Source organism: Apteryx mantelli, chromosome 6 (genome assembly GCF_036417845.1).
Source record: "Apteryx mantelli isolate bAptMan1 chromosome 6, bAptMan1.hap1, whole genome shotgun sequence".
Lineage (NCBI taxonomy): Eukaryota > Metazoa > Chordata > Aves > Apterygiformes > Apterygidae > Apteryx > Apteryx mantelli.
The window spans coordinates 19,077,785-19,100,951 of NC_089983.1; the positions used below are offsets into that span (position 1 = coordinate 19,077,785).

The 23,167-nt window shown below is 34.7% G+C and overlaps 1 protein-coding gene across 3 annotated transcripts in view; it reads right to left on the bottom strand.

Annotated features, from left to right (window-relative positions):
- Positions 1–23,167, bottom strand: part of GLS (glutaminase) — a 67,813-nt gene that overhangs the window by 37,129 nt on the left and 7,517 nt on the right. For all 3 annotated transcript variants that reach the window (XM_067298939.1, XM_067298938.1, XM_067298937.1), the window contains exons 2-7: positions 22,773–22,869; positions 22,145–22,266; positions 15,663–15,792; positions 14,562–14,641; positions 12,653–12,816; positions 6,769–6,827 (exon numbers count right to left, since the gene is read on the bottom strand). In XM_067298939.1, coding sequence (XP_067155040.1) covers positions 6,769–6,827; positions 12,653–12,816; positions 14,562–14,641; positions 15,663–15,792; positions 22,145–22,266; positions 22,773–22,869 — 652 coding nt within the window. The remainder of the gene's footprint in view (positions 1–6,768; positions 6,828–12,652; positions 12,817–14,561; positions 14,642–15,662; positions 15,793–22,144; positions 22,267–22,772; positions 22,870–23,167) is intronic.

The window sequence follows — 23,167 nt, forward strand, 5'->3', positions numbered from 1 at the left end:
GGGGATGACTTTATAAATAATTTTAGTATTAAAGATACTCTATTGAGTTAATAAAACCCTCTGTTTAATGTATCTCAAGCAATTCAAGACACTACTTGCACTATGCTTAGTACGGGAGCGGGGAAGGAAGTGGAAAAAACTGAAGCTTTAAAATCAACCAGTATTTTACTTAATGAAATGCGTAAAGCCAGTCTCGTTTCCCACTCAATATGTGGATTAGGCTGCTGCAGATAATCTGTGAAGCCCATGCATCAGCTCATCTACAAGAGGATGTGCAGTCATACACGTACGTTCACTAGCTGAAAGGAACACCACACTGTTTTGTCAAAATTATGTGCCAGTGGTTACCTTATGCTTAAAAGCTAATAACCTTAAAGCCAATAATCTCTAGCTAAATAATTTGTAACAACAAATAAGATAAAAAAATTCATGATACATTTCATCAAAATGTTCCTGTATAATACACCAGAACATAAGCCTTAAAAATTTAACTCCAAATCTGTTCAATGAAAAATAATTAAAAGAAGAAATTACCAACTTCATTGAACTGTTGCAGTTGTCAAAATATTCCATAGATCCTAATGCTGTAAAATATGTAACAACATTTAAACCACAAAAACCTTTTCAACCTTTCAAATGCACAATGAACATCTTTTCTGGGAAAGTGGGTCAGCATTAGTTATGGGATGCTGCATTGATAATTGTATGGTTAGACATTTATAATAAATTGAAACAAATTCTTTTGTTAAAAAAAGAAAGAGGGAGAAAGGGATCATGCTTTCTGCAAAAATATAAATACATAATACTTCACTTTTTTTTTGCCCAGTTAAAAAAAAAAAAAAAAAATCCCCTGCCCTTCAACAAAAACCTGACTTCACTAAGCAGTATATAAAATCAGTGGGCAAAAGACCCAGTACAAGCTTCTTCATGTTAGCCTTTTACAAAAAAAGGTTTCTTTTTAAAAGTTGTTTCTAATTTAATACATTTTGGGAAGAAAGTCTTCCGTATACCAATTCAGATGATGTATTTCTAGTCCCTGATGCTCCACACATTTGTGCAGATACTTTATATACAACACAAGAGCAGCGCTACTGAAGTTAGACTGCTCCTGTACCTAAAATCTGTGCCTAAGTAATCATATAACCAAGACCGCAGTATGTATTTAACATAATGCATAACTCAGACATGAAACTTTGCTTCCATACATGTGATAACTAAAAATAAATATCATTGTAGTTTCTCCATTTCAGCAGCTGACAGAGGTACACTGCCCTCCTCCTAAAAACCAGAAGAGACACTGAGGCAGCACATAGACCATGATTATAATTCAAGTACAGATACAAAATCCTAGCATTAAGTACACCGAGCACCTTTTCCATAATAATTTAAATAAATCTAAGAGACAAGAAAACTTCTATTCTTGTTCAAGCGTTTAATATTTTTAGCTTGATTATATAAGCTTATGAGGTTGGGGAGACTAGGGGAATATTTCTAAAAGGCATTTGCTTCTTAAATAAAGAAAATTCATCCATCTAAGACATTAAAGAAAACATTCCATGCACTATTTCCACAAACACTTAATACATACTAAAACATATGTTCATATACACACTTAATGTATACATGCTTGTGTGTATATACATATGAAAAACATTTCTAAATGAATACAAAATGAAATTGAAAATGTTAAGATTGAAGCAGTTTGATAGACAGAAAATTCAAACTTGCAAAAGACAGCTCAACACACTTTTTTAAACATTCAAAAGCACAGTGGAAGCTATGGCTGTCCATCATAAATTTGAATTTCTTGACTGTGTCGGGATCTTAGTGCCCTTCCTTTTGTCTAAACCAGCTGCTCTATTATTTGTATTTCTACTAGAAAAATACAAAGCAGATGCATATCTACACGTACATAGGAATAGAGAGACCCATGGATACTTACCAGAGCTTGCAACAAAATTAGGCACCGTTAATTAGAAAAGTAGTTACTATTAGCCACTTCTTACTGAAAAGTATTCCACGTTTACATGACTAGACCACATAAGCTCTTACCATGTGTCTCTCATTGAAATTTTTCAATTTGAATCCAAGACAAAATAATAAGAGTGTCTGCATCTGAACACTTAAAAAGGAAAGTTATAATAAAAATTTATTTCTGGATTATTGAAAAGCCAAATTTATAACCTAATACTACAGTGTGCTGAAAACACCCCAAAAAATTCTAAAACTATGTTAGAGTGCAAGAATACAGTTTTCACATTTGTGCATTTTACATTAACTTAACTCTTAATGGCTTTATTCTAGCTTTCTGTACTTACACGCTTTTTTTTATTTGTTAATCTGGGCATGTGCTGTGAGAACTGGTGTCTTGACTGTTTAGCGTGCCATTTTCAACTCTGAAATACTTGGGAGCACAATGTCACAGACAATATTTGACCCACCAAGAACAATATTATTACTATTTAAAATGCATATATGAATTATTTTTGTGTCCTTCAGTTATTAAATACTTTAATATGTGACCACTGAATACTATATGTCATTTCAAATATCACTCCAAAAGGGAAAGTACATATTACTACATATTCCATGGGAAAATATGTAATACATCCGAGTTGCAATAAAAAGCAAGGGCAGAATAATGTGAATGTACATTCTCTTCATAATTAGTTACTGCAAGAAAATAAGAAATCCAGGAAGAAAGGAAACTTCACAAAAATAAAACAAACCCTCAACTATCTGGTAGAGAAGACCAAAATGCAAACACATGTTATTAAGTGATACGCATGTACATTTACGTATCGGTCTATCAGGAAGGATAACTGGAGCGGGTAGCAGAGGATAATTAAGCTAAATTTGTGCTATTTACTGTAACTATACTGTGATATAAACCCGATGAAAAACAGGTATTTTTTCCCCTCAAGGGTTAGATCATGATCGTATAGATTTCCAATAACTGAATCCTGACAACAAACAGTCTCCCGTTACAGCTGGCCAGGTTTCTTCTATTACTAGTGGCCTCATTTATTTTGTGACTTACCAGCATATTTAAAATCTAGGTATACTAGATACTAACACTGCTTTTTATACGTTGTACCAAAAAAACAGTTTTCATTGCAGTAAGTTTTTTCAAGGTCAGCAAGATCAGCATTGTTGTTTTCTCCCATACTAAGTTTTTGCAAGGACTATCAATATTGCTATTCCCCCAAACATATCTAAACACTTCCCACATTAATTCATTAACACAGAATACTTCACTTCACTGAGCATCCGAGTCTTCTATCTTTACGGTCTGTGCAAGATTCTGTATGTGGTAGTCAGCACTTCAAGGATTTACACATGCTACATTTGCCCAAACCTTTGCAGTTAATGCTAGGAAAGGTTTTATTTACAGATAGAATCTTGAAGCATACAAAAGTGACTTAAGATTAATCCTTTGTCCTCAGGCAATTCCTTCCACAGCCACCTGCATTCTTCTACATATTTCACTCCGAATCCTTCCTCTTCAGCTCTCACTTGCACTATTTCCATCTCTAATGCACTGCCTTCCCAGACAGTAAAGATATGTGGAAGTAGGAAATTGCTGACACAGTCACTAAGACTCCTGGAGTTGACAAGCTTTGAGAATTGAGTTCAAGGTTTCGAAAAAACAACAGAAGATTAAAGTTTTAAAATCTATCTATACTAAGGGTAGCAAAGATGTTTCCCAGACAATGTGATTTACAGAAAGGAAGGTGGTTAGTGTGCTGAATCTGTACAGGAGCTGAATTTTGATGTTTCAAGCTCCTGTATTTCCTTGGAGATGTGGAGGAATTCACTGTTTTATCTAATACTGCTTTTCCGCATAAACTCCTGTAATTGCCACTACAGTTTTCTTTTGTTAACAATTTATATAATTGTTATAACTATACAGTTTATAAATGTGTAATTTATATAACTAGTAACAAAGGCAAATGGCTGCACAATTACAGACAATTCTGTAAGGTGCTTTGGGTTTTTTTAATTATTTTTATTTAATTAAATCTGGTCCACAGTATGCCTTCTATGCTAAAGCATTTTAATTGTACCTACATACTTTAAATCGCTGGAAGAGTCTGTGGAGTGTAACGTAAGTACAGTTAGAACAGAGCCGTGACTTAAGGCACCAAAATGTAAATACATCGTAGTTCCAAACACACGACTGAAGAGGAATCAGGTAAGCCGATAAAACCACCTGATGTAGTCATGCCTAAGCAAGCCAAAAAAACTGTACAACTTAAGATGTGCAAAGGCTTTCTTAACAAGTTCTAAACATAATACTACAGTTCAGGTCTGTGCTCTGTTTCAAGGTGCGTATGCCTAATTCTTAATGCAGTCAGAATTGGGTAGGTGATTCCAAGTTTTTTTTTTTTTTTTTTTTTTTTTTTTAAGTACTAAGATGCTACATTTTCTGAAGAAAAAAAAAATTACTCCAAACTTCATCTTTTATCCATAAGTAACCATAATCAGATTGGTCAGATTCTACTGGCAGTTATGTACAAGAAGATGCAAATTAACTGCTGATAAATTCATTGCGATGGAATGGATGCACATTTTAAGACTTTTTAATATCAGTTTTTCAGAAAGAGATAAAGTAATGAATACCAAAAATGGTAAAAGCAGTCTTAACACTAAACTACAGCAATAATCTTTCCATAGCTATCAACATGCTAGCATTAAACTGTCATACATGATGCATTTGACTATGCTTAATAATTCTGTAATTGTCTTGGACTATAATAGCCACATACAGTCTTCAGCATATGTAAATAACACCTTAAATCAAAGGGAATGAATGCAAAGGAACTGAGGGCAGTACATGGATTACTTAAGTCACTTCTTCCAGAAAAAAAAACAAGTCTTAAATTAGATCAAACCTAAACGTGAATTATTTAAATCACTGAAAAATTAGCAGAAAATTGCTAAGTTGTAGATTATAAATTATTTCACAAAAGATACTTATTTAATAAGTTTGTACCTGTGACCCTGTATGCAATTTTCTCAGAATTATGTTTAGTTTCATTAGTTATTCACATGATAAATGGTATCTTAGTGGAGACAGTACATGAAATAATTTAAATTTTATCACTCCGAAAACAAATAATGAAGTGATAAGTGTGATGTGCCCAATAGACGTGCAGTTACTACATGCATAAAAATGTCAATGCAGTGCAATACTCTTCATAAAAACATTACAGAAAAAAACCCAACACCCAACAAGAACAACCCCCCAGCCTTCTAACAAATAGCACAATTGCATGCAGTGAACAAATCTGTTTTATCTATTCAAAAGTACACCATTTATCAAGAACTCTATGTGCCTTCTGCAAGAGGCACTCTTGTGTTTTTGCCTTATGGCCAGTTTGGTGTGTTGTAGTAGGACTAGCACTTTGACATTTCAGACAAATGGGTTATTAACTCAGATTTTAAAATTCACTGTTATCCAAGTGAATTTCAATGCTCAGTCAACCTTTAAAAAAATATTAAATGTGAATAAATTTACCTGTCATACTTAAGGCCATTTTCTTTCACCTACAGCTATTAAAGATAAATGTCTTTAAGCAGGAGTTCTTACACCTTCTTTAAATATAAAATAACAGAAAATCATCATCTAAGTAATTTTTAAAATAAACAATTTGGGAATGGGAGGTAAGAAATATACTGTAGCTAATGGACCTTGAAACATAACCAAGACAAAGGTTGTAAACAAAGTTTTCAGATCTATTAAGTAATAGTATTAAAATGTCTTCTTTAAAATTCCAGGGGACTGACATGTTCCCTAGAATTCTAAGCAGAGATCTACAATTCTAAAAAACAGATTTTTATACCAGTGACTACCAAAAAAAGGCAAAAATAACACATAAAGCATCTGGTAAACATTAGCATTGCATTAAATTTACACCATTATAACTTCAAAAATAGATTATATGCAGCTACTCTAAGAAAAAGAAAATGCTTTTTGAAAGTTGCAAGATCATGGACTAAAGATTTTCAAGTCATTATTCAGTTTATTTACGATTTACTCAGGAAAACACAGGCAACTGTTTCCAAAGAGACTTATTTAAGAGAGCACATCTAACATCCCAACAGAAACTATATAACATATAAGCTGAACATGATTTAGTTGAACAGTATGTTAATAGTGGACAAACTCAGCAATAAGATTTGTGTGGGATTACAGCTGCATAGCCCCTGCACAAATTATAAAATCCTCCATTTCTACTGCACAGCAAGAAATATTCCTGTAATTTTATGCTATACAAGAACATTTGACATTCAGAAACAAACTTCTGAGTTTTATGAAGTGCATTCCTGAGGAGATGCTCTTAGCATTCAATGATTAGTACCAGGCAATTCTGAAAAGATACAAGCTCACAAGAAATCACACAAATGATCTGAGTGAGGGGAAAAAAAAAAAAAAAAAAAAAAAAAATCGATCTCATTAATTCATTTGCTTTAACTGGCAAAGTGCTGTGCAGTTAAAGAAGGAAAAAAAAGAAAATAAAAATACTAAAGAGAAATAGACAGTATTTCAGCTGCACTATTACTTCTTTTAAAAACTGTCATACTTCCAAACAAAGGCAGTATTAGGCTTACTATTTCAAAAACATCAGAGCTTGTCTACCTGCTACTTAGTAAAACACAATCAGACATTGCACACATAAAATGAAAACAGTTCATAATCTGCATAAGATACCTTTCTACATTCTATTAAAATACTCTGAGCAAGATTAAATATGAACTTTTTACCTTGATTAAGGATGTGATCACAATTGCTCCAGCATTCACCATAGGGTTATGAGGCCTGTCTGTGAAATAAATGTTTCAGTTACAGATATATCCTCAGGCACACTTGTCAAACAAAACCAGTCAATATAAGTGAAAAATAAATACGAAACACATAACTTAAAACTATGATTGTCAAATATAATCCTGAACTAAATGCACTGTAATCCAATATTATGCACAAAAATTACAAAAAATTGTGTAAAGTACTTTAGAGCTTAGAACACATTCAGCCTAATGATACTTAGTCCAGTGAATTCATCAGTAAAATTCGGCAGCATTTCTTTAAAATTTGGAATCCTCTCCAGTGTTCCAAGATTTGACCAATGCAACACAATGACCCCCAAATGACTTCACAATTTTTTTTTGCAAGTTGCCAAGTCCCACTGATTTCAAAAGTTCCTTTTTTCTTTTTTAAAGCATTCCTCCTAATTCTTGAATTTCCTTATTGTTAAACATAAACATTCCCCATGTGCATAAACATTCCCCATTTCCTTATTGTTAAACATAAACACAAAGTTTGGAGTCTTCTCAAAAATCAGAGTTTCTATTGCTTTCTTCTGTAATTCAAATGACAATTTTATCATCCTCAGTTGTATTTAATTTATTTTAGAATTGCCTTGCACCTGCTATACTTAATACAAAGACTAGTGATAGGAAAGACTTAACAGGATTTTTGCATTCTCAGTCATTCCTGGCTGCTCATGTGAACATATCACCAATCTTTTTCTTTTTTCCCCTCCTTAAAGCTTTCCTTATCAGCTGTCTGCTTTTCCCAACAGCTAGTTTTCATTCATTGACATCTACCTCTTGTAGTTTCTCCCTTTTTTATTTGCTTTCATTTTTAACTAACATTTTCACTGTTCTTTTCTAACTAGAATATTTTTTGAGGGTTTTGGCATCTGGGAAAACTCAACCAACTCTCAAATGATTAATACTGTAGCATGTTTCAATTCTTCCTTTTATTTGCTGTTACTTTATTTCCAAATCTGGAAAATATTCCTTTAAAAGCAGGAAGTATTCACTAGATACTATTTTCATATGAAAATTAAACTGGGTCATGGTCAATTGCACTTCAACAATCATCTGTAACTATTAGACTAATCTCCAAAAAGGAAACATCAAGTCCCTTTTAGTATTTTTAAGAAAAAAAATTTTTTTTTAATTTCAAGTTATTCTATTAGCAGAAGGGTAAGACTGATACCTTAAACCAAAAATCCTGAAGTATCCCTAAATACAAACTTACTTTCTATATACTAAAATATTTTAAAAGCTGCTTGTGCCATTCCTTATCTCTCCTGCAATAGATAAACATGAATTGTTCCCGTTTTCATTCCTCTGACTGTACATGGATCCATGTATATCACATGTCCTATTCTATTCACGTCAGTAATGCAAGTGATCCCTGTCAAATATATTTGATTTCTGATCAACAGAAGATTCCAAGTAGGAAAAACATATCATTTCAGTAGCTTCCTAACTCAATCTCCTTAGGGATCAAAAACCTGAACACCATTTGAAAAGAAGTTGCATGCCAAATGACAATTCACAGCATCACAGACTGCTGTTCGGAAGGGACCTCTGGAGGTCATCTGGTCCACCCTCACACTCAAAGCAAGGCTAACGGCAGCACCAGATCAGGTCACCCATGGCTTTGTCCAGCAGTGTCTTGACAACCACCAAGCACAGCAAGTCCACAACCTCTCTAACCATCCTGTTCCTCCTAGAGGACAAGTTTTCCCTAACATCCAACCTGAACCTCCCAAGTCATAGTGTGAGGCCATTGCCCCTTGTTATATCATCTGACACTATCAAGAAGAGTTTCATGTCTTCATCTTTGCAACTGCTCTTCAAAAGTTTTGATTTGTCCCTACACAAGCCATTAACCTCCCCTTTGCCAGCTCAACCCAGAACAGATCCTCTCAACCTCTCCATGTGGGTTACGTGCACTGGGCCCTGTGGCACCACAGCAGCCCTCCAGTTTGTCAACATCCCCCTTGAATGAGGGTTCCCAACTCTGCATACAGCCTCACCAGTGCTGAGTAGAAAGGGATAATACACTTCCCTTTATCTGCTGGCCACGTCCCTCACTGTAGTCCAATGCAGAACTGGCCTCACACATGATGAGAGCACACTGTCACCATCCTTTCTTGCCCTAGCCATGCTTCTGTTTTTCTTCACCTTCCTCTGATCAACACCATCAGGTTATCGTTCCACTCCATACACATGTTCATGGCTTAACCATATACAACTAATGTTCAAAAAAAAATTTTTTTTTTTATAAATGCTTTGCTCTCGATTGTTTTGCACACCTCTGTGGTTCCAATCTGCCATACAGCAAAACTGAACAAAAAAATTCCAAAACCCCCACATGCACAGGATCTGTAACGTTCATTTAGCAGTCAGCAACTCAAGAGCTAATCAATGTGATAGATCCAAACAAAAAAATATATATATATATACACACCCCTTAGAAGTCTCTTGCATTTTATTTCCTTGAAGATGTCACCAGTTACCTTCAACATCACAAGCATTCTTGATTACTTTTCCTCTCCTCCGGACTGAGGAGCCCCATCTCTCACTGCTTAATGTCTCAAACTAGAGTGTATCAATTCTGGCCGCTCTTCAACCATCATATTGCAGTTTGCTGACCTCATGTGAAAAATGGCAAGAACCTTCTGATGAAATAAAAAAATGGGCTTTCCTGACTTCTCTTCCAAAATGAAGTCATCCCCCGTCCCACAGCAATGAACAATTGTTCCTGGAGCCCTGCCCAGCTAAGGGGGGATGCAACAGCACCCTGCTTACCACATTGACAAAAGCTCTCCTTTGAGGGTCTCTCCCAGTGCTGCCCACCAGCATGCCCAAGAGCGCTGCATAGGACACCTTCTGCAACCCACCTCTGACTCTTCTAAGCAGAACCAACCTATCAGGGTACCCAGGTCCCAGAGGAAAGCAATTTTCACTATTTATACAAGCAATAGTATCCAAACACTTTGCACACATAGATATCTGTGATTAATGGATGACCCTTTTGTCAACAGCTACAACAAGCAGTCTCTACAGAGACTTATAATACATAGTATTCTGAAAGATTCCTGCTAATTTCAAAGCAGCCTGCCACGCAATTATACCATATGCAAACTAGACCTTTCTCCTCGAAAGCTTAAATCACACTGCCTTTCCTCCACCAGTTCTTCTGACCTTTTTCATCCACCTATTAGCTTTACACCTTTCTTGTGCGAGACTGGTTTGCAGTCGGAGCAGAAAAAGCAAGTGGTTGCCACACGTACACGATACAGACGCTTTAATACACAGAACAGTTCATCATGACAACTCCTTTCTGAGACGGTATCAAAATGTGCTTGTCTAATACAGAAACTCATAGAATTTTTGGTTAACAACATCCTTTACCAGTATAAAAGTAACAAGCTCCTGTCAGTCCCTTGTTCAGTTACTGCACAGCATTTATTATGGAACTGAATTCTACAAGCACTTATCAAAACAAGTTCACTTACATATTGATAAAGGATTGAGTGTGCATATACAAGTAATGTCAGACATACTGCATCATGCACTCAATAAGCATGAGAAGGGGCAAACTACTCAACTACTCGAAGATCATATAAAACTATTATTCTTGCTGATGCACATTTCAGACATTTTACTGTATGAAATTGATGATCTACTTCAAACAACTAGAAGAATTTATTTATACTTAATAAAGCGAATTGCTTTATTCCTCCAGAAATCTGAACTGCACAATGGATGACACATTCCCATGGATTAAAAACTTTTAAAACAGAAAAGCAGAATAATCAAATTTCCATTACACAGCACAGATCCCACTCAAAATGTACATGATACTTCGTAACATTTTAATAAGTTGGCATTAACTCCGATTTAAAATTGTCTTGTAATAGTCTCCATTCTTCCTCCCCTGAATCTCAACAGTAAGCTAGCAAGCAACGAAATACAAAAGCACCTTATTCAGTAACTCTTAATGCACTTTAAACATAAAAAATAACTTCAAATGCATGTCGGTAAACAGTTTTCAACAGCTGCATATCACTTCATACTTGTCCTGATTATGAACGTAAAATCCAACTACATGGAATTATTTAGAAAGCAAATGGATAAAATAAGTATTGTACCTTTTCAAACCCAATCATTCAAAGTGGTAAGGTATGTTCAAACTGTCAAATACTCTGCACACCCAAACATCACCCATCAGTTTAAATTTACAATTAAACTATAATCTTTTCTTCCTTCCTTCTTTTCCACTCACAGAAACCCAATTTCTCTTCCGTGTAACTGAAATGTTCCTATTTCTTAGACTTCTACCTCCCATTTTATGGACTACATTGAACTACACTGAACAGGCTTTTATCTAGTGCACTTTTTTCATGTCAGTTGTATCAGCCACACAAACACACACACAAAAATTAAAATCTGTATTATGTGAGTTAGTCTTATCTGTTCATTTCATGCATGCTGGTAAAACTTTCAATAGCCCCCATTCCCTTATTGTATGGCAGACTTATAAAGGCTTTTTAAGTCTAACAGTAATACAATAAAAGAATACACCTTAATAATTCTTCTTCTCTCATTGCTCAATTTTAAACCAGCAATGGAGAAAAAAGTTACTACACTTCTGTTTCTTTGTTTATCATGAAACAACAAAACAACTATACTGAGCCATTGGGGGGAAAAAAAAAAAAGCCAATATTCAGCACCATCAAAACTTTTTATATTAGACCCTTTTTAGAGCATGCAACACAGACATTGGCACATTATAAGACATCATATTTGAAAACTATTAAAAAAATAGTAAAGCTTGATAAAATGCTGATTTTCCTCTTAATGATATTGGTATTTCTTTACCACCTACTAACATCCTAAAAAGAAGGGATAAATTTTCAAGACTTATTTTACATGCAAGTTTGGAAAGCTGATTTTAATGTATGTATTAAATGTATTTATGATGATAATTTAATATATTTGATAAGTCTGAATTCAATATAGTCCTTGACAAAAATATGCTATTAATTAAATATTAATTGTAATACCATGGCAACAGAAACACAGTCTTTCTCTTACTGAGCAAGATCTGCCAGAAACATTTTTTTTTTTCAGAGATAACATCTAGTATTTCCTCTTAGGCTACATGAGTCATCCTCCTCAGATATTACCATAGTGCTTTTAGAAGTAACATTTTTACACTTGAGTATTAACATAACACAAAGAAGAAACAATCTAGATAAGTACTGGTTACGAAGTTCTTGCTAAAGCATTCCTTCCACAAGAATCATTGTTTTGAATCAGTAGCCAAATTCAGTTTAGAGTAACCTGCGGGAAGGCATGTTCAGCTGCTACTTCTGCAAGCCAGCCAGCACTGGCCTCTGGCATCAGCAACTGCTTCTCAGAGGGCTGAGAAGGCAAGTGGTATATGTGTTCCTTAAAATCAGTCTAACAGTTTTGATTCTTTCACTACCATTTTACAGAAGGCAAGATTAAGAAACACTCACTACCAATTTTACTAAATAAAAAGCACAATTTTAAATATACTTTTTAAATACCTGAATTATCAAAATGCTTTGTTTTTTCTACAGCTTGACATAAGCAAATTGAAAGAAATAATGAAGCATCTTATACTAGCACTTTAAATGAGGCAAAACCAAGTGACACAGAATAAGCCCATCTGGCTGAGGGCAAAATATTTTGGGATACTATCTAATAATAGGACTTAAGAGGATACAGTACAATCAACTGAAAAAAAATTGGGCAGCCTATTTTACAGTTTTCTAAAATTGAGTATTTGCATTATTAAATATTATTCAACTCTTACCATCTTCATTCAGGAACAATTTGTTGAATCTTAATCCACTAGGCTCTTTACCAACATATCTGTGCACATATTCTGTGCCAAGATCATTAACAGCAATAGCATATTTCAAAGGCTTTACACAGGACTGAAGACAAAATGGAACTTTGGTATCTCCAACAGAATGCCTGGTAAAAAGACAGACGAAGATGCTTAAAATTTCCTGCCTGTCACCTGGCAAAAGCAATATTAAATGCTGCATCCATTCTTCAACATACTAGGACTAATAACAAAAACAAAATAAAACCCACAAATATTAAGTTACATTTTGAAGAAAAGAACAAAGAATATGCAAGAGTGTAATCAACTGCCTCCATAAACTAAACAAAAAGGTATCACTAACTGGACATTACTACAGATACGAGAAAACAGAAGCAAGTTCAGAGATGAGTTTGTATCAAAGCAAAAATCACCTTAAAACTCTAGTACTGCACTTATCCTACTCAACTGTAAACTGCATACTCAATAGTTTGTAGAGTTAATCTGCATATGGCCACATTTATGCATACAAAAACAAAGATGAGATCCAATTAAGTTTTTGACTTCAAGGGCAGAAATTAAATAGTTGAATTTGTATTCCTATTGATTAAAGCATAGATATTTTTATTAAAAATATGAAATTCTACCTTACAAGCAGCATATGCCTCATCTAAAACAAAAAGATCCAAGCAACCACTTGTCTGATGGCAAAATCAGAAGTATATTTGCTTGTTTTATTTGCAGAAAGTTTGAGAAACATTCAAAGAAATTCACAAAACCATCTTCACATTATAAAAACTACATAGATTATAATTCAGCCACTTAAGTAGGAAGCTGACAGGTAAGTATAACACTTTGCTGATAGAAAAATAATATACTTGAGATGCACCTCAACTCTCTTGCAGCAATCTTCCCCTAGAGGTTATAGATCATATGGCCAAATAAAATACAAACATATAAATCATAACAGATCACATTAAATTGACTCAAAACCAATAGTCACCATTAGCAAGCCTGATGCTCTCTTAAGCTGAATGTCCCATTCATCTGGGGGACACAAAACACTTAAATAAGTAGTACTCATAATATGTAGTATATCTTTATCAAACTGCAGTACAGCAGAGAGATGTCATCTAATCTGAGAATAATTTACCTTACTTCTCAGCTAAACTGTGTGAGGCACTCCTTTACATTTAGTTCATAACCGTTTCTGCTACACTGAGACACTGCTTAAGAGGAGAAAAAAAACAAATATAACCAGAAGTTATATTTGAGATGTATATACACCCTTAAAGGGGAAAGTTTCATATACTTGAAAAGTAAATAACATTAAATTCTCTCCAGTTTCCACATATTCATTTTCTTTTTTTAAAAAAAAGATGACTCCAAAAATTTTTAGCGATGTATAATGACCATTTAATAACGCTACAGTAAAAACATTAAAATTTAGAAAAGAAACTAGCGGATGCTATAGTACATCACAACCTATAGAAAAGTTTTTAAATAGCCTCAGGCATGGTACTATTAGACAAAGCTCTTCAACTTCTGAAGATTAACACAACAAAAATGTTGTCTCTGTCTTATCCTTTGGCAATCACCGAAATTATCCAGCTTTATCATTTTGTTCAGTTCATAAATACAATATAATCCAGCCTTAAATACTACTTATAAATACTATTTAGATAATACTTATGAAAGTATCAAAATAAGACAGCTTCAACAAAAAAGTTGGTGAAAAAAAATAAGTTCAAAAACCAAGGATGACCAAGTGGATTTTACTTCTTAAACAACTGTAATGAAGCTTTTTCATTAAACCATAACATATCGCCAAGTGCTGTATATGGCATGATAGTTGAAATCATTGAAATAGTAAAGTTTAGAAGTTAAAAGATACCTCTGCCCATCCACCGTGCAAAGTGACACGCCCCACAAATCAGGGCTGAACTTGGCCAGTTGTGGAATATAGTCAGCAACCTATGACAACAAAACAGAAGAGACATTTACACAATCCAAAATATTGGGTTAAATGTTATTCTTATGCTAGTTAACCAAAACAAATGCCTGTGGAAAGGATATGTCAAGTATAACAATTATTCTACTAATGATCACATAGCAAATCTAAAACCTCATCATTGATTCATTATTTTATTCATTACATCATTACCAAATAAAGTATTTTTCTAATGAAAGCAAAAGCTTCAACATGTTCTAAGAGGAATTCATGTCCTACTAAATGCGTATTTAGGATCTTCAAATCATACAAAATTTTAGCTTGTGAAAGAGTTCAGGTTCTTCAATTAAATTAATGAAAATAAGAACTAGAATAAACTTTAATTATTAACACAGGTATGGTGTTGGCAATTATGTCTGTCACACAACCCAGCCAATCACGTACAGTAGCATACTTTTTACAGGCTAAGTTTAGTCTCACAAAATTATATAGCAATTTTATAGTTCAAGTAAAATAAAGAATGCCACACTATTTTATCTTTCTGACCTCAAAACTTGCAAAGATCATATGAAGATGGAGCTGTATTTCTCTCATAGTTTACAAGTTACATTGCAGACATAATTCAACTTGCAAAACTTGTTTTATCAAGTTAACAGCTTCACTTTCTCCTTAAATGTTAAGGAAAAAATCTCTCTACCTAACAAAGAATGAATTTGATTAATTTCAAGAAATCTATAGTAGTCTGACACTGCTTCAGAATGGTGATAATATACAAAAGAATGAGCCTAGGGTTCTAAATTAATCTAACAAACCGAAGTCTGAAAAGATCACTGGTTGAAAGATTTTGAAGGATTTCTGCAGTGTGTTCCAGTCTGATTCCATTTTCAGAACACCTCAAAAAAATAAAGCCACAGCTGTTCTTTGCTTGTGGCTCATTTTAGCCTTAGTAACTTTTGAAGGAGAAAAAACAACAGAAGACTGGCGCGTGTACTCACACACACATGCACACACACATACATATATATACATTTACAAACAGGTTACCTTTCCTCCTGATTGTTTTTTAGCACTTTCATATAGCTCATCAATATGCGAAGTAAACGACATAAAATCTGGAATGACAAACTTTCGCCTGAAAGCTTGAGTGAGCAATACAATATTACTCTGTACACACCTGCAAAATGTTAAAGCAAAAGAGTTTTAGTATTTTGACAAAGAATTGTCAAAAAAACTACTCTAAATAGCCAGTACCTGCCACTGAGATAAAGACAGGCAGTCCCTTGAAGTAGTGTCTCCAAGAATACATCTTCGTTAGAAAGAATTTTCCATTCCATAAGTTATAATTTTTTAAATTATTTACAATTGTTTCATTGTGTTCACTTTTATGCCTTTTTATTTCAAAACTCTTATTTGAAGTTTCATCTCTAAGGTTGTACTGCAAGGTACCATCAATGTTTTATTTTGTCTTCAAGTAGCATCTAAGCTTCCAAAAGCGATCTAAGCCACGTATTTCTTAGAATCATCACTACACAAAGGTCTTCTAATCCAGCCCTTGTTCAAAGAAGTGCTAATATCAAAGTTAGATCAGGGTGCTGAGGTTAAGGGTTGGTTTCCCTCACTTCCAACTGGTTTCACCAAGAATTGGGCAAGAAAACTACCAACAAACAAAACCAAAATGGTTTAAAAAGTATATAGCCTACTAGGATTGGGGGGAGGGGGGAGAAAGGACTCCATAAGAACTCCTAAACTTAACAAAATTTAACAGCTAGTACCTTAAATCCATCTCTTCAAACTATCACCAATTAAGTGATCTTTGTTGCATTTTACCCAAAATGCAGTTACAGTTTTGTCCACACCCTCTAAATATCAGCCCATCTGGTACATTTAAAAAACTGACGAGGTGAAAAGGAAAGGACTTATCTAAGAGAAACAGAGGACCAAAACAGGAGTTGAGACCTGCAGTTGCAAGCGGTGAGTGCGTGTGGTGGAGGGATGGTGGCTATGAATGAGAGCAGAAGCAGAGGAGGAATTGGCAGACATTTCTGTTATCAGCTGAAACACGACCTGATAAAGAGTATTAGCAGCTCTATCCCAGTGAAAGAAAGAGGAGGGGAGGTTTCACCAAAGAAACAGTAATTTCCTAAGACATTCATATTGTGCTTTCTGGCAGCATTGAAGAAAGCACTAATATACTGTTAATTTAGACAAATGAAATGTTCAAACTTAAAAATGTCTAGACTCGTACTACAAAGCAGAATGTATTCTTCCAACAAGGACTTTCAAAAAGTTTAAATTGCAATTTTTTTAGGAAATACTTTTGGTTAGAACATTTACTTCCAATAATCCTATTAATAAAAGTCACTAGTGGTTCAAAATAAAATTGCATGAACATCAGCAAACAGACAGAATTATCTTCCCCTTGAATTCCCCTCCTTCTTTGGAGGCTTCAGTTTACACTCCTTTGTACTTAGGAGACTATCTCAATTCAACTGACAACCGTTTCAAATGCTGGTATGCGCCACTCTAAGAGTGAAAGAAAAACAGCAGAGAAGTTTCTTGTGCAAATGTTGATATCTTAAGAATTGCTTAATCTGTCCAATTTGTAATAAACTTTGTTAGTCCATGTTAAAACAGCAATTTATATTGTACTTTGTCAGGCTTATCCACTCCTTTTTCATAGTCATATGGCTTGCAAAAATTCTGTTCACTTTTGTTCCCAGCAGCCTCCAATCAGAGTTACCTAACTCCAGGTGGAACACCCCCCTTTCAAAAGCAATTAATACCAGTTATGGTAGCTATGCGTGCAGAAGAAATAATAACATACAGATGCATGAGATTTAACCTTCAGATGCACTCCAACACAGTTTGTATCACTCAGACAGTGCTAAAAGCTCTTCTAAGAAAAAAAAATAGAAGTTCGTGTAACTTATTAGAAAGACTCAACGATACAGTGTGCAAAACTGGAAGGCAGTATGCACTGAAATGTAGTCCTCTGATATCACATTACACTTCTGAAACAACAGGACACACATTTACACACTTACCACTCTATACCAAGTCTAACATGCTCACTTCAATAACTCAGTTACTAAGCTAGAGATTGGTACTCATCACACAAACAGCTATGCTGGTTAAGGATAGTACCATACTTCCGCAAGCAGTTACCGCTCTCAGGCTTCTGCTAGGACAGTATCTGGGTATTTATCCTTGTTATGCCTTAATCCAGGCAAATCAAATGAATTAGCAAACAGATTAAATACAGGGGTTGAATTAATCTAGATGTGTATTTGGAACAATTACTGCATGGACAAAGCTACAGGGGTCTTAGTAAGCTCCAGTTAATGGGGCAGTAATATTTTCAGTCAGCAGAGGACACTAGTCTTGACAGCCTCTCATTTTCTGCACCTGACATCTCCTCCTCACTGATGCTTCTAAACTACATTCCAGGTATCCCCAGAGAGGAAGGGTTTAAGGCTCAGGAGAAACGCAACAATATGAAAAAAAAAAAAAATCACAGGGAGGAATTTTTAAATAAATGAATTTTTATATTTATTCATGTATTTTTAATTTGTAGAAGTAAAGGCCTCTCTACGGTTAAACTGAAAGTGCAATATAGCCCTTATTATCCCCCCCATATGAACAATTAATCTTTCTTTCTCGGATGCTTTCATTTTCCAAACTTTATAATCTCACCCTAAAAAATTCTCTCCTGCCAAATGCCAGTCCAAGTCTTTCTTCTCCCATACGAAAACATCTCTTCAAACTGTAAAATTCTCCCAGTACATTTAAGTTCCAATACTACACACTGCTCTTCACATGAACAAAAGGTCAAAATAAAGCAAGGTGAAGACGACAGTGGTATGTTCAGAGACTCCAAGTCACCCTTCAATTTTTATGTCTATTATGTGCATATGTTGCACCTGCCCATTCATCATCAGCAAGGTATAATTCAGAGGAATGTATTAGTACCATACTGCAACAAGCAATTTTCTCCAAAGAGTAATCCAGAGACTAAATTCGATGAACCCCCATCAGAAAGATGGATGAGCACAGAGAATAGTTATTCATAGGCAACTTTCTCATAAATATTCTAGCGGAAAGTAAGAAAGCATTGCGTCTGTTCTTTGCAATGTTTGTAACGAGTTTGCTTACTTCATCCTTGAGAAGGACAAAACAACTCTGTCAGATTTACAATACATTACCCCTCCAACAACCAAAAGCTCTTCAACAAATCCCTTTCCCCACAACCTTCTAACAGAAGATTAAGATGCGAGTCTTATGAAAACTGAATCTTCAGTCTCTAGCACAAAGTTGGGACCATCTTGCTCCTTCAGCCTACAACTTGCTACATTTATCCCAAGATATTTTCTCTTATTTTGAGTTCTGGCTCAGATTGCTGATTATTGCTTTCATCTGCAAGGTACAGAAAGTAGAAATCTGCTAAAAACTTACTCTGAACTCCCACAGTTTCCAGGGAGTTGTTAGACTATCTATACAGCAGAAAGAGAACCCGATAAATCTTTCTGTTTACAAAGTTATACTATACGCGCTACAGTAAGGAACGTGAAGCTTCATTTCCAACTGGCAAGAGTAGTTTTGTACAAATGTTTAATATATTTAGACATTTTAGAGAAAATAAATGCAAGACTAATAGCTTTTGATAAATAAGATTAATATTAACACAGCTAAAGAGCCTTCTATGTCTTCAGTCACAAAAGCTTTTTAATCATTCAAACTAATAGGATAAAAACATTTATTAATATCTAGGTTAAGTATATCTAAAATGAAAATTTTCAGGATTTGCTATCTAGATTTAGAGAGGGGCATAACAGCTCTACAGAAAACACATAAGCCAGTCTGAGATCTAGTAACAGATTGTTAGGTTTATGCCTAGAATGGAATATATCCAGATTGCTGCTTCCTACCAGCAGATCAGAGGAGATTTGGCTAGCAAGACCACAATTCAAGGTCAATAGAGTGGGACAAGCAGTGCCTTGTGACAAAGGCTAAGTCTATACAGCCTACGTAAGCTACTCTGAAAGAGAAACAAATTTAAACTCACATAGTACTCAATAGGTACTATCTCATTCAAGTTTACCCTTTTCAAAATAAGTCTATTCTGAATGCCTCACAGCTTTTCTTGTTTTTTTTCTTTTTTTGCCATAGACACTGCCCAAAGTATTACTAGTTAAGGAAAAGTGCTTTCACAAGTCCAGTTAGCATTTTTCCAGTTAGCAAAGTGCTGTGAGTTAAAGAAAAAACTATGGGAAAGTGTGAGGGTTGCTTAAAAAGATTACTAGAAATTTTCATACAGATTAGCTAAAATGTTATAAATACAGATCTAAATATTAGGATATGTCATAACATGCACACACTTCATGAGGAAGATGAGAGTGCATAAGCAATCAAACAAATCTGGAAGATTAAGTTTCACCTAACAGTAATTAGATGTAAATATAGTACCATAGCTACATGGGTAACAAGAAAAAAAAAAAAGACAAAAACAAAACCCATAGCAAGCTGGAATACCGTTCTGCTCTCACTATGCAAGCTTTTCTCAATGAGATATCACGCTACCAGGACTATGTACTATGTTATGGGGATACATCATAAGCAGTTGATTCAGGAAATTTGTCAAGCTCTCCCTCTGAAACATGTGCATCAAGAAAGTCTTCAATGGCAGCAGCTCTGGAGATAAAAGATGAAAAATCCAAGTCTCCTGTAACATGGAGATTTTCTTCTAATTTTTTCTGTCCTTTAAAATGCAGAGCATTGAAAAGCCAAAACCTTCACAATAAGGCAATTTTAATCAAACTGCGAGGTAATGTTTAGATCAAGTAAAAAGTCGTTAAACTACTTTTATAAAGATATACAATACAGATGCATGACCTAAAATATTTTACAGGTAGTTTGGACTGGGAATGATTGATTTAGCCAAGCTTCTGCTATTGATACTCCATGTTGTTTACCCTTGCTGTTTTATTTGCTTTAACAGCTTTGGATTCAAATTCAACAGGAGAATTACCTCATCAACTTCTATGCTTGGGAACTGAAGGTTCAAAGTCCTGAGGTAAGTACAGCTGAGAAGTTAAGCGACTATATTTCAGATCTTAAACACTTGGATAAGAAAATCAAAAACAGCAAAAACAAAGAACCTTGTATGAGTCTCCAAACAGCAAACACAGAGTGTCCAAGAAGAACAGGCAACTTAAAATTTTTTTAAATCCATTTTTTTTAAAAAAACAGGTTGAGAACACCTACTGCTGTGAAGGAAAATCTGCTACGTGAAAAGGGATCACCTTGCCATCTTCTCTATAGTCTTTATGTACAAAACTGTTCCTACACAAGAAGCAACCATGTAAGTTTTCCACAAGTTACCATAGAAACATGCACTCCCCTAATACAGGGGATCAAATCCTAGAAATATCATGTAGAACAATCCAGTCTTCGAGTCTCTAACTAGCAATTGCTTGCATGGTTTGTCTGGGTTTTTTTTAAATACAGAGCCCTTGCCTACACAGAATTTCTAGTCTATCAATACAAACAAGCCCTTTTGGTGTAAATGTAATGCACAACAGTAAGAGCATTTTTCAAATCCAACCATACACTCAGAAAATTTCTGACTCTGTAACATGGAAATAGCACTAAATAGCATTATTTCACCACTTCAAAAAATGTCCAATACAGAATAATAGAAATGAACCATCTGAAAAAAGTATACTCTTCATGAAAGAAGCAGCTTTTAGATATTATGTTCCTTGCCCTGTAGGGAACAAAGAAATATAGGCTTAAAAACAGTCTAAGAATTCCATCTCCGGATTTGAGTTCCCAAATTTACAGCCTTTGGCACACAAAATAAACTGTAAATAGGGGAGTGGATGAGTGTGCTTTGAAGATAACCTGACAGTGCTTATACTGTTTAGCCGACTACAGACGTTTCTTAAACAGAAGTATCAGTAAAATACCGCACATAAATCTTTTCCAAAACAGACCAAAGCAATGTCTACAGCTCTAAGTGCTCTCATCTCTACATATCTTGAAGTTTAGTTCACCTCTCTATTTTTCATATATTCAGTTTTAGAGTTAACTCCATATAAGCTCCTAACTCGATGCCAAAAATGCTCTGAAAATCTTATGTTACACAGAAGCAGCTCACTGAACAGAAGGTTAAAAACCAATGATGCAGCAGGAAGTTTTATGTCCTCATACTGAATATACCATGTTGCACCAATTAATTTATTCGGCACCCAACTCAGAGTTGCAGTATGGGGTCAGATACACACACAAGTAACACTGATACACAGAACTCTTTTGTGGAGACAACACTGTGCTACATTTCATGAAACCACAGAGCAAACTTAATATGAAAATAGCATCAGTATGACTGAGTGTGGGTTTCACCCCCTAATTACACACTGATTTACATACCCTATGTCTCTCCTAAGAGTCATAGAGACAGCAAGTCAATATTACACATACAACATCCATTCAGAATTGTACAGCAACATTATTAACAGAAAGTTTACTTTTTAAAAAGGTCTTTGTCCAGCATAACACCATCTGAAGTTGTTTGAAGGGTCAGTCTTAACATATCCATGCACTCTTTCAACCTGGGATCAGATGTACGTAATCCTGTAGATTTGAGTGCCTATTACAATAAAACAATAATTACTAAAATGAAAAAATATGTTATTACAATAAAGCTCTCTATTGTTCAGTCTTATTTACCAAAAGAAGAGACATCTGCTACTGCATGACCATCAATACAAGGATATGTTGATACTTTTTGTTGAGCCTTTTGCCACTTTAGCTACTTATGGTTTCAAAAGATCAGTTTTGATATCCATGGTGGTCCAGCTGTGCTTTACACAATCATAAATACTACCCAGCCCTAACCATACACATAGACCCCTTTAAGCATACTCTTACACTCAGTGTGTAAGTGAATAACCATACTAGTACAGTCCTGGGAGTTCTCTTACTTGATTCAGAGACAACATTAGGGGAAAAAAAAAGTCACAATCCTTGTTGTGGCTAACCATGCAAAACAGAAGTTATTTTCGTCATATTCTTGCATTTGGAACGTTAAAAATAATAATAAAAAATAAAAACTTTTAATAGTTTTCATACAGCACTTTGGAATAGTAAACTTACAGTAATGAATTTATGAACTGGTATTTTTTCTTGCCCTTCCGCAATAGTATAGAAGAGAAGATCTTCCAAGCTAGGCAGGAGACCTTGCTTCATCTTGCTGAAAGAAAGAAAACAAAGGCACAGATTAATTTAGTCCGTGTGTGTGTGTATATATGTGTGTATACACATATATATACAAACACATATACATATACACACATTTTTGCATTGTTCACAAAAAAAATTTATTATCAATATAACTGCTACCCTTAATTTCAAAGGATGTTGCAATCAAAGTTTAATTCAGCTTGAGATACAAAAAACGGTAATATCAGAAGGAGCATACATATGATACAGTTGAAATATTTGTTTGCTATTGTAAAGTAACAGTCTTTTTTTTTACTGACATGTTTATT